This window comes from Pelmatolapia mariae, linkage group LG6 (assembly GCF_036321145.2).
Source record: "Pelmatolapia mariae isolate MD_Pm_ZW linkage group LG6, Pm_UMD_F_2, whole genome shotgun sequence".
Taxonomy (NCBI): Eukaryota; Metazoa; Chordata; class Actinopteri; order Cichliformes; family Cichlidae; genus Pelmatolapia; species Pelmatolapia mariae.
The window spans coordinates 9,599,098-9,611,119 of NC_086232.1; the positions used below are offsets into that span (position 1 = coordinate 9,599,098).

Below are 12,022 nucleotides of genomic sequence, written 5' to 3' on the forward strand. Positions count from 1 at the left end.
TTATTTTTTTGTTTGTTTTACTTTTTAAATTTTATTCGTCACATACACAATCACACAGAGTACACCATTCAGTGAAATGCTTGCCCGTTTGGCTACGGCAGGCAGTGAGGTGCGTTTAATGTGTCTCTGTTAATTTGAGTTTTCAGTGAAACCCTGATAAACAGGTATTTATGGTTCTACACTTTTATTGGCTGGGTTTATTTTCATAACAGTGTAATTGCAAACCATGCCACACGATGGTTTAAGTCAGGGGTCGGAAACCCTAGGCAGGCGTGCCACGGCTGGCACGTGAAGGGTTAACTGATGGCCCGGTATGCCCGATGGTGATTTTCCGTTTTTATGGGCCGATGATTTTTTTTTTTTTTTTTTTGTAACGGTATAAACAATGAAAGGTGGTGGATTGGCCAGATGCTGGCCGGTGTGTAAAAATAACTTAGTTGTTTTGTGTTGTGGTGGCTATCGCGGAGCTTCCACAGATTCAGTAACATTAGCAAGTGGTGGAGGCCAGCAGGTGGATGAGGGAAAGGGGAGGCAGGAGGAGGAGAGACCCGGGGAGGCAGGAGGAGGAGAGACCCGAAGCGGCCGCTGGTCCGAGTGTCAGGTGAACTGAACTTCAGGTAAGAAGTTATGACCTGCAGTCTATCTGGGTCAGATATAAACCAAGTTTAGGTGGAGTTTATTTTCGTTGTGCTGACTTTTTACAGTCAGTTACAATAACTCGTACTGCGTACTAGCTAGCATGACGGAGTTTCTATACAGCTGGGTTTGATGTTACCGATTGTGAACTTTATTTCATAAGGTTAGTTAGTAGAGTTGCCAACCGTCCCGTAAAAAGACGGAATCGTCCCGTATTCAGAGAAAATATTACGTGTTTCGTATTGAGCTGAAAAGGAACGCAGTTTGTCCCGAACTTCAGCTACAATGAAAAAGACACAAAGCTGGATTTATTCTGTCGTTACGCTGCAGCTGCCTCTTCTTCTGTCATTCTCTCCCCTTCCTCTCCTATTTCTACTTCAATCATGAAACTGATCAATGATCAGCTGATCGGCTTTTCTCTCTTGTTTGTTTATCGCCCACTTTTCGCCAGAAAGAGGAAACCAGCGGATGTCGCGCTAAACTAAAGCTTGATCAGCTGTTGTTAGAATTTATTTAATATTACTTTCTAGTATCAGCTGATGAGCCACAGCTGTAAAACCTGCTGGTCATGATATCGGTTTGGATATGTGGTGAGAGGGAAACATGAAGATGAAACCAGGAGATGTCCTTACTGAATCATCAGAGCTGAACAGGTGATGGAGAAACAGGTTTACCTTTTAGGTGACATGAATGAGTTGAAGGGAAGTTATAAGGGAAGGAAGAAATACACGGATACATCTGTAGATTCGAGACAGAATTCACAATGCGTTTTTGGGACTTTCAGGTGTATGGACCAATGTTTTCTTTTCTGATCAAACCAGAAAGCTTTAATGAGCAGCTAGACTTGTCTCGCATTAACTGGCTGAGTTAATGCCAGTTAATGCAACATCGAAGCAGCTGGAATCCACAGCTGTGTGTGTTCATGGAGCTTGCATTTTCACCTGCTGGACATCACTACCTGACAAGTTTAACTGTCTTCAGAACATTGCAGAGGCCTTATTGACAGTATTTGGCTCTACATATCTGTGTGAGCAGATTTTCTCTCACATGAGTGTCCTCTGGAAGCCGTCTGAATGCTGGACACTCGGAGACCTGTGTCTCTGAGTGGGAGACCAGAGATCAGATTAACATGTGTATTAACAAACATGCCATATTGGCTCAGTTTATTTTTCTTATCATTGTTGTGAGGAGACCATAAATAGCATTTGCATTTTCTGTTGTACAGTTCATTTGCTGTTATGGAGTTCTTGTTATGGATAAAAAGTGTCTTTTTATTTTTTTTGTTTCAAAATAGCTGATAACTATTTGCTGATAGCTGCCAACATCTGCGAACAAATATAATTCTAAAAAGTGTTTCTATATATTGTGTAACTGTTAATATAGAGCGTTATTAAATTTATTGCTAATGCAATCATATGGCACACTGACTTCTGAGGAAATTTTAGATGGCACTCGTCATCAGAAAGGTTGCCTACCCCTGGTTTAAGTTATTTAATTTCTCTGAATATGTGAGAAAAGCTAAAGTAGCATTATATTTTTATGGTGATGTTTCTAAATGCAATTGCCTTTATTTTAATTAGTTCTCACAATGAAGACGCTGAGCGATCCTGATGGCGAACCTGGAATAAATCATCTTTAAACAAAGAATTTGTTCGCGTGGTGGCTAAAAGGAGCAACAACGACTTGTGAGATAGTTAACAACTAATAAATACATCTATATTTGGACAGTCAATGTTCATTAAAAGGCCTCTGGAGAACTACAAGACATGTTGAGGAGGTGATTTAGCCATTTGAATCTGTAGCTGTATTGGGTCAAGGACACATCTAAAACCTGCAGGAGACCGGCCCTCGGGGCCTGGAGTTGCCCACCCATTGCCACTGAGTCTTCACTGTCATCACAGACATGTCATCATATCATTAGAGTATAAGACCTTCTCCATGTGCCAGATCTCATTTTGTTTCATTCAGTGTTTGTTGGAAGTACTTATGACTGGAAGTATTTTTTTTTTTCAGGAATGGCTTGAATATCAACCTCCACCAGTAAGTATTTTCCCAGATTTATTTTTCTATATTTCCTAATGTTCATGCAACTTAATGCCCTTAACAAAGTGGTTTCTAGCTAGGGTCTCTCTCTCTCTATCAATATCTATCCTTAGATATTGATCCATATACATATCTATCTCTATCGATAGATAGATAGATAGATAGATAGATAGATAAAGAGAGAGAGATCTATATACACATCCAGTCTGGACACACCTTCTCATTCACTGGTTTTATTTTCATGACTATTTACATTGTAGATTCTCACTGAAAGAATCAAAACTATGAATAAACACATATGGAATTATGCAGTAAACAAAAAGTGTGAAATAACTCAAAACATGTTTTATATTATAGATCAGTGGTTCTCAAACTTTTCACAATTAGTACCACCTCATAAAATATATGGCTCTGGAAGTACCACCCTTATGACCAACATTAAAGTACAGTACTATAGGCCCATTTAACACCATATACGGTTTACACAGACAATTTTATTTCATATATGAATGTTATTTATTTTAACTGTCATAAACAGGATGTGACAAGTGATAATAATAACAACTGTACTGCATTAAAATGTTCACAGCAGGTGGGATATCCGGTCTTTAAGTGATGACGTATGAACCCTGGCTAGCTCTGTAGCTAGCCACCACATAGCACATCATTATATACCAGCTAGCCCAACTTCAGTAACCCTACAAACATCATTGCTGTTTAGTTTTCTGTCTTCATTTATGTCGGATGTGATAGCAGAAATGTACGTTTTAATTTTTCAGAAATACCTTAGTCAGAACATGGTATATTATGTCATCTTTAAAAAAAAATTTTCTGGAGACTCCCCGCGTACCACTAGAGGAAGCCCGTACCAAAGTTTGACAATGACTGTTATAGATTATTCAAAATAGTCACCCTTTGCTTTCATTACTGCTTTGCACACTCTTGGCATTCTCTCAATAAGCTCGATGAGTCACCTGAAATGGTTTTCCAACAGTCTTGAAGGAGTTCCCAGAGATGCTGAGCACTTGTTGGCCCTTTTGCCTTCACTCTGCGGTCCATCTCATCTCAAACTGTCTCGATTGGGTTTAGGTCAGGTGACTATGAAGGCCAGGCCATCTGGTGCAGCACTCCATCACTCTCCTTCTTGGTCACATAGTCCTTACACAGCCTGGAGGTATGTTTGTGGTCATTGTCCTGTTAAAAATTTATGATGATCCAACTAAATGTGAACCAGATGGGATGGCATGTGGCTGCAGGATGCTGTGGTAGCCATGCTGGTTCAGTGTGCCTTCAGTTTTGAATAAATCTCCAACAGTGTTACCGGCAAAGCACCCCCACACCATCACACCTCCTCCTCCATGCTTCACAGTGAGAACCATGCATGTAGAGACCATCCATTCACCTTTTCTGCATCACCCAAAGACACGGTGGGTGGACCAAAGATCTCAAATTTGGACTCATCAGACCAAAGCACAAATTTCCACTGGTCTAATGTCCACTCCTTGTGTTACTTAGCCCAGACAAATCTCTTCTGCTTGTTGCTTTTCCTTAGTAGTGGTTTCTTAGCAGCTATTTGACCATAAGGTACGTTTTGTTAAATGAACTAACTGTTGTGGAAACTAAAAATCACAGTGATTTAACAATCATTAAAATATGTTTAGAATTTGCAGATTGATGATGATTAATTTCATGAGTCATGACACATTCCTTTCCCCTGCATAAGCTACCTCTACGAGTTTAAACTATTGGTACTGGTATCAGCAATATTGGTGCTGCATTTATCACAGTATTGCACAGCACTACTAAGTGGATTCAGTGACAGGCAGATATTGCCATACCCTTTTTTTTACAGCCCTCCTGCCCCATATAAACCGCTCACCTGCCTGCAGACTTGTCACCGGAGGCACAACCCACTGAAGATCAGACCGTCAGCACAATCCACTGAACACCATCACCATGGTACGTGGACTTTCTCTGCGTGAACGATAATCTGCATCTGCTACCTTAGTTGTGGCATTATATTCTAGCCTGATGTATGTGACCATTTGCTTTGATTCTGTGGCTGAACCTCATACTCTGCCGTTTCATGGTTTACTTTTCTAATAGCATATACAGTAGTCAAATAGTCATATATTTCAAACGCATAGACTGAATATTAATGAGGCTGAGGAATAAAAAAGCTCAAAGCTTGTGTATCAACCAGTAATATTAATAGAGCGTGTTTTATAGAAGTGAGTAACAGTCAAGAAAATACGTAACCCTTACACTGATTGTGGTCACCTTACAGTTATAAGTATATAAGAGATAATTCTCGAGTCACAGCCTGGTAACAGAAGAAAAATCCTATTCTAAGATTTAACATATGCCACCGTTGACTAATCTGAATAATTCAAATCCCACAGAGGGATTAATAATGTATAGCTTGACTTAATGATCTTCCATCAAATTCCCTGTGAAGTCGGTGATAAACCAGCATGAATCTGAAATGGGTGAGCAGATTAAACCGAGGAATCTGTGGGTGCAGTACTGGAATACAGGGTCCAGCATGATGAAGTTCTCGTTTGCCCATTAGGTGATGCCCAGCACATAAATAGGAAGAACAGGTGAAAAGAAGAACAGTTTATTGCTTTATTGATCAGGTGAACAGGTTCACTGACTTTGTTAAAGATTGTTTAAATGTCATGTTGGGTTTCTCATTTGTATACATGTGAAATCAAACTTTAAACATATAAAATCGATTTAGACTTACTTCATTTCTTTGCTTCTTTTGTCTGTTTGTATAATTGTTAATGGGCACATATTGTACAAAGACATGGTAGATATGACTAGTGTCTGAAGAGCTATAGGTCACTGTGTGGGTGTTTTTTTTTTTTTATGGCGACCACGTCAGTGAATAAATACGACACCTTCCTGTTTTGTTAATTTTACAACTGTGGGTACATTGTTTTACCTCGGTTGATCATCAACTGCTAAGATAAGACGAGCGCTAATCATCAGTTTGCTCATGGCAGTTCCGCTATCTCAAACCATCATGTAGATAGTTCCTAAAATTTAATAAATAAAACTGATAGACCAGATCTATACACACTTCTACAAGGAAGAGTTTTATTATCCAAGAATGAGCATGAGTACTGAAATCTTCCTATTATTATTATTATTATTATTATCATTATTTCATCCTGTCTTCCTTCTAAGAAGCAAACTAAAGTTCCCACCATAAAGCTCTGAAAGAATGCAAGAATTGGTTTATTTTTCAATGTGTCTATTCCTATGTCGCTTTCCTTTACAGAAAATCCAGGATATGTCAATCAAGCAGGGCTTGGAGTTAAAAGTCCGTGTCAAGCCTGGTGAGAATGGTGACAGGTGAGTCCTTCTCCTAAGATGTTCATGCTGAGAGTGTCCTGTCCATTTCACACAGCAAAGTTGATTTAGTTATCTGTCAGGAAGCAGCGAGTCGAGTTCATGTTCCATCCTCTCCTTCCCTTCCCGCATCTGTCGCAGTTTTGCCATCAACATCGGTCATGATCGTGAGAACATCGCCATGCACCTCAACCCCCGGTTAGACTCCAACACTATCGTCTTCAACTCTTTATCCGGGGGTAGTTGGGGTGACGAGATCCAGGAATCAAACTTCCCTTTCAGACGTGGAGAAGAATGCAAGGTTTGTATGAAGACGTGTGGCGTCTGAAAAATGTAGTCACCAACACACAATACACTCTGAAGAGGTTCGAATGGTTTAAGAAGCAAGGCTTTTACACACTGACATAACCAGTTTAACATCAATGCAAATGCTAAAACACAGTTCTCTAGAAGACGGAGAACAAAGTCATCTGTGTTACTGGACTGAGTGCCAATTTCACAATATAAATGAAAGCTCATAAAAGTTACAATGTCTCAATTGTGTATATCAGTCAGATGATAACGTTAACTAAGACAGGGCCTTGATTTGCTGATCCTTTGATTTATCACATCTTTGCATGTCACTCTATGGGCAAGGTTTTATAGCCCATAGCTTTAAAAAATGTAATTGTACTCTTAGACACACACACACACCTGCTGCACTTTAATTTAAAGAATATTCAGGTAAAGCACACCCTGGGTAAATGAACTGCATTTCCAAGCTGTTATCATTTCTTTGACTATCAGGGTGTAATTAATGGGTTTGGTGCCTGCGCTGTAAAGCTGCTAGGTCAACGGGTAATCACGACAGGCTTTATAGGCCCATAAAAGTTAATAGCTGTTGAGAAAGATTGCCCCGGATGTTTCTGGAGGAGGATTTTCTGTCGAAACTGCAGCTTTCTTTCAGTTGTGTAACAATGAAATTCAAGGAACAGCTTACTTTCTTGGAAGGGGAATTGCTTGAAGTACTTATCTATAGTCAGTGAATTATCTGTAGTAGATAGCTGCATGCATGGCCACGTTTGGGAGAGGCAGGAGTAAAAGCACCTAACTAAAGTATACTGTGGACAGAGTGAGAAGCAAATTATATAATATCGGCATCTGATTTGTTTTGTTTTTTAAATTGAAGATTCTTACTGTTTTATCTTGCCTTCAGCCATGTGCACAACCGGAGATGGTTGGCGCTGTTAAACAGAGGCGGCCAGGGTGCCAGGCGACATGGACACCCAAGACTGTAAATGCGATAACTCAAGAAAGGGTCGATATAGGTGTATACCATAGGTGTATCTACTAGGAGGCTGAGGGGTAGCACTTGTGTCCACATGTATTTTTAAAATCTGCTTGGATGACACGCAGTCGTGCTCATGTCACCTAGTTGATCCTTGATATGATATTGATATTTATAACCTGGGTTTTTGTTTTTTTAATAGATGGCTAAAATAAATTTGCAGCTGACTGCATCCACAGCAGCTTAGGTTCTGTCCGTGTCTGAGCCCAAGCTTCAAAAAACCGAAGGTATCCTTTTAACCAAAAGATAAATGTCATTCACCTCTCTTTTTCTCCCTCTTGCTTTTTCTTACTTCTTTAGTTTTACATCAACTTCAACAACGAGGAATTTTACATCAAGCTTCCTGACGGCAGCATGATTACCTTCCCCAACCGCCTGGGTGATGTCAAGTACAAGTACTTCGATGTGAGCGGTGATGCGAGAATCATCGGCCTCAAGCTGAAGTAGAGGCTGACCTCTTCTTAAGCCCCAACCCTTCACCTCTCTACCTTTTGCTTGTTGCTAAAACATTTTCATGTTTTTCCATAGCTGAAATTAGGCTTGACTGCTAATATGAAATCTGAAAAGTAACTCTGGAAATGTCAACTGCTTTAGATCGCTGATGTTGTAATGAGAGGAAATGGCCTTAAGATGGAGCCCCAGCACATCTTACCTTACTATGGTTGGAGGACAGCTCAGCAAAGCTGGATTTGTTAATAAAACCCTAAAAGAAAAGAGTCGTCTTCATTTACTTCCTCTGATACACAAATACGAAACACCACATGTAATTTACACCTACATGTTCTAAAAAATATTTCAGACTTGTTTCAGGTTTTTTTTTTATATCATTGTAATGTACAAGAGTAAAAGCAGTGGGTGTTTAAAAGCACTAAAAGAAGATGCCAACGCATTTTTGTCAATGTCTGTAATTCAAAAGCAGAATTATTTTTTTCCCCTCTTTTTTAAAGTTATGCAACATTTAGAAAAGAGGGAGAAAAAAGAAAACCCAGAATTGTATTGGTCATTATCTTTAATATGTGATGAGGAAATAGGTTTAAAAAAAAAAAGAATAAAAGTGGACATGGAAAAGGAGGTGAGGTGGGAGATGTAGCACACACTTACACAGACAATTTACAGGAGGACTCAAAAGACAAGTGTCCGGAGGCTGAGGAATGTGGCACAGTGCAACGACATTCCATAGATAGAGATGAAAAGTATTTGTCTGTAAAGCTGGTGGCAAATTGGGCCATTACAAAAATATGAAAACAGTTCTCATTCACTTTTCTATTGTTTTCTTTTTACAGCAGTTTCACTTTAATTGTTACACAGTAAAAATACGGTACCAACCTTTTCCATTATTGTAAACTACACATTGTATTTTATCAATTACAGAAACTGTGGATAATGTATATAAAGAGTATGATTTTTTTAAAATGGATAATGTACTGCAGAAAATGACCAGAACATTTTCTGGTCATTTTCTTGTGTTCAGTATTTTGTCAAAAAAAAAGGCCTTCAAAACCTTTCTGTTTTATACTAAACTGCCAATTCAAATACTTTTTAGATAAAATACTCACATTTCAACCTCTATATCAGTAAATCATTCTTTTTTCAAATCTGCAGGCTAGATGTCTATCTGCTCAACAGAACATAACAAAAAGAAAAATAATGAACACAGTGAATTCTAGTCAGTTTAGTCCATGCCTCTCTGCACTTATAATTTTATTCATTATTTAACATTTGAGATATCTCATGTAATTTGGTACAAAATGAACAAAGTTCATAAGATGATTCGTCCTAACCTGATTCGTCAGACTGAGGAAATGTAAATGGAGGCAGAACCATGTTTGTCATTGTGATTGAAATGCATTTGATTCAGCTAAATGTCTAGTTTATTAAATGCATTCAGTCAAGTTTGGTTAATTCAGCTAATTCTACTTTCTCAAAACCCACAAAACCTTAACAAGACTAGTTAACTCTCTCTTTAAGACAGGAGAGGAAGTTAGGTTTTAGCTGGGTCAACTCAGTGTAGATAATAAAAAATGGCCTCTCTGAATCAAAACATATTATGACTGGACAGTTAATGCTAATTCACTAAAAGTCCTGCAGTGGGGTTGTCACAGCTGACCCGGGATCAGCCCTGCTGGATCCTGATGACTGTCCTTTCTGTGCTAAATAATCTTTGTAGTTCCGAGTCAGAAGAGTGTAGAGAAATGGATTTATACAGCTGTTTCCATACGTGAGACATGTGACAAAGAAATTTACATAATTATGAGCAGCAGGAGACAAAGCTTTGAGGGACTCTGGAGAGAACAGTTTGGCTAGCTGCCATCCCCAAAAAGGCAAGAAGCAAGCCCAGTAAGCTACCACAATGCTAAAGATCATTGATACGACTTTTTGTTTGAGTCCTGTCCTTCTGGCAGAGCGGCTGCTACCCCCTAAGTTAGCCTGCGCTACCCAGTAGCGCCTAGCTAGCCCTGCATACAGTCCAACAATTACCAATCCAGGGACTAAAACACTGGTGAAAAACAGGGCAATGATATAAGCCTTGAAGGCCTCAGGGGTCCAGGTTGGATAGCAGATTCTCTTGACTGAACCAGCCACAGTAGGTTTGCCCTCCCTGAGTCGGATCATCACCATCATGGGAAGCGTTAGCAGAAAAGATAGCCCCCAAATAATTCCTGACACTAGCCGTCGGTTGCGGGACGAGGTCTTGTGTGCACTGAAGGGTTTAGCTACAGCACGATACCGTTCCAGGCTCATAACACCCAAAATGAAGACACTGGCATGCATGGTGAGGAGGTCGAGACTCAGCAGGATGCGACATCCGGCCTCACCAAACAGCCAGTCGTGGGCAAAGTAGGTGCAGACTACAAAAGGGATGGTGCAGAGGTACAGCAGGTCAGCCAGAGCTAAATTAATGATGTAAACGTACATAGAACCTGTGCGCCGCAAAGCAGCTGAGCGTGTAACAATAAGTGTGTATGTGTTGCCGGACATGCCCACGACACACATGATAATCAGTGTAGTACCAAGCAGGGATGTCACCCACAAGCCACCACTACCTCCAGCACCACTACCACTCCCTTGGGACTCGTCAGCTCCTGTCCCTGGGCTCAATCCAAGACCCAGCTGGGGAGTTAAGGTGGCATTAAAAGTGCAGTTCATTTTGAGTTCATGCAGTTCAGTGCAGTTCAGAGAGGTCAGAGGTCAGGCTACAAAACTGAGGAGCCAGTTTACACAGGATTATTGACTCTTACCTCACAGGAAAGGTTTCATCTCTGTGGAAACGTTTCAGTGTGAGGTGAAGTGCAGAAAGAAGATGCCAGTGGACATTACAGACAGTCAAATATTTCTGTTAAAATGAAACATTCAACACAGTTCCTTCCAACTTGTAGTGCTTATTCCCAAATAAGTTCGTGATCAATAAAGTCTCCAGCAAAGATTTAAGTCATATGAACACCCCAGACTTAAGAGATGTTTTCTGTTGGGCGTAGAACTTAAGCAGATCCAAGCTGGGTCATTTAAGAGCAGTGGGGAGCAGCACTGCCTTTTAGCTGGACACACTGTGCTCAAAGTCCCTGATAGAAAGTCTCTCCTGTGCTAAGATGTGTTTGAGAAGGCTTAACTGGCTGACACCTCCAGAGCAGTCTCCACAGCAGGGCAAAAAAAATAATCCTTTCTCCTATATTAGCATAGAGTGCTGTGTGGCTCTTAAAAATAAAAGTTGCTTTGCTTGTGCAAAGAAAGATTCACTCAGCAGCTTTAGTATATCCATTCACATTCTCCGTGTTTTTGGTCTTCTATGTTTCTGTCCTAATGTGGATTGACATACAGAGCATTAAGATATCCTTTGTTTTATCCAAGTCATCCATATTTTTTCTGCATAGCTCTTCCAGACCTCTGCGGATCCACTTGGTGACAGATGAAGCTTCAGTTTCTCCCTGAAAATTGAGCCCACCCTTATCTCCAAGTTTTGATACTGCTGTGCTGTGTCTTTGAAGTTTGCAGTGTTGCACTTCTCTCCTCCCGTCTCTCCTCAGTGCTCCCTCCTTCTCACCACGGTGAAAAAATAGCAGGGACCTATAGATTCATGTGGTATTCGTCGTGGGCCTCAACCTGCAGTCTGTGTAGTGAGGGTGTAGTTACACAGTAACCAAACCTCATCAATGTTTAGCCTAATGCTTAAATGTAAAAGACATCTATTTTTTCAAAACTTGCATCACATTATTTTTACACTTATTTATTTTACTTTTACTCATAAGTACCTCATCCTTAGTGAAATATTTGAAGAAAGTGATGGTGTTAAGCTCTAACACGTCACTTCAGACATAATTAAAACAGTTTAATGCTTAAATATAGACACACAAATCTATACGGAGATCATTTGACAACATTTTAAACATTTCTTTTATTCATGGTCAGCAACAATTTCATATTCTATGGCAGCCATGGTGAAGCATATGCTTAAAAATGCACATATCAACATAGACGAGTACCTTTTAACCAGATGAAGGAAACAAAAAAAGAAAAAATGTCAACTCAAATGTCTGATTTGGGGTTTGGGACACTGATGACAATGTAGACAAAATAATTTAATGGTATTCTTGTCTATTTTAAAAAAAGATTTGAATATATACGCACTTTATGCCACATGAAGGTGCTGTTACACCATCC

At 39.8% G+C, this 12,022-nt stretch overlaps 2 protein-coding genes across 2 annotated transcripts; one reads left to right on the plus strand and one right to left on the minus strand.

The window, feature by feature from the left end:
• The first annotated feature begins 2,644 nt into the window (after positions 1-2,644).
• lgals2b (lectin, galactoside-binding, soluble, 2b) lies at positions 2,645-8,029 on the plus strand. The gene is made up of 6 exons (XM_063475122.1): positions 2,645-2,676; positions 3,769-3,853; positions 4,532-4,638; positions 5,969-6,042; positions 6,181-6,340; positions 7,667-8,029. The coding sequence occupies exons 3-6, from the start codon at positions 4,636-4,638 to the stop codon at positions 7,811-7,813; spliced, it is 384 nt and encodes a 127-aa protein (XP_063331192.1). The 5' UTR covers positions 2,645-2,676; positions 3,769-3,853; positions 4,532-4,635; the 3' UTR covers positions 7,814-8,029.
• Positions 8,030-9,439: 1,410 nt separating this feature from the next.
• uts2r4 (urotensin-2 receptor 4) lies at positions 9,440-10,513 on the minus strand. The gene has a single exon (XM_063475656.1). It carries the CDS (start codon positions 10,511-10,513, stop codon positions 9,440-9,442), a length of 1,074 nt encoding a protein of 357 aa, XP_063331726.1.
• Between the last annotated feature and the right edge of the window lie 1,509 nt (positions 10,514-12,022).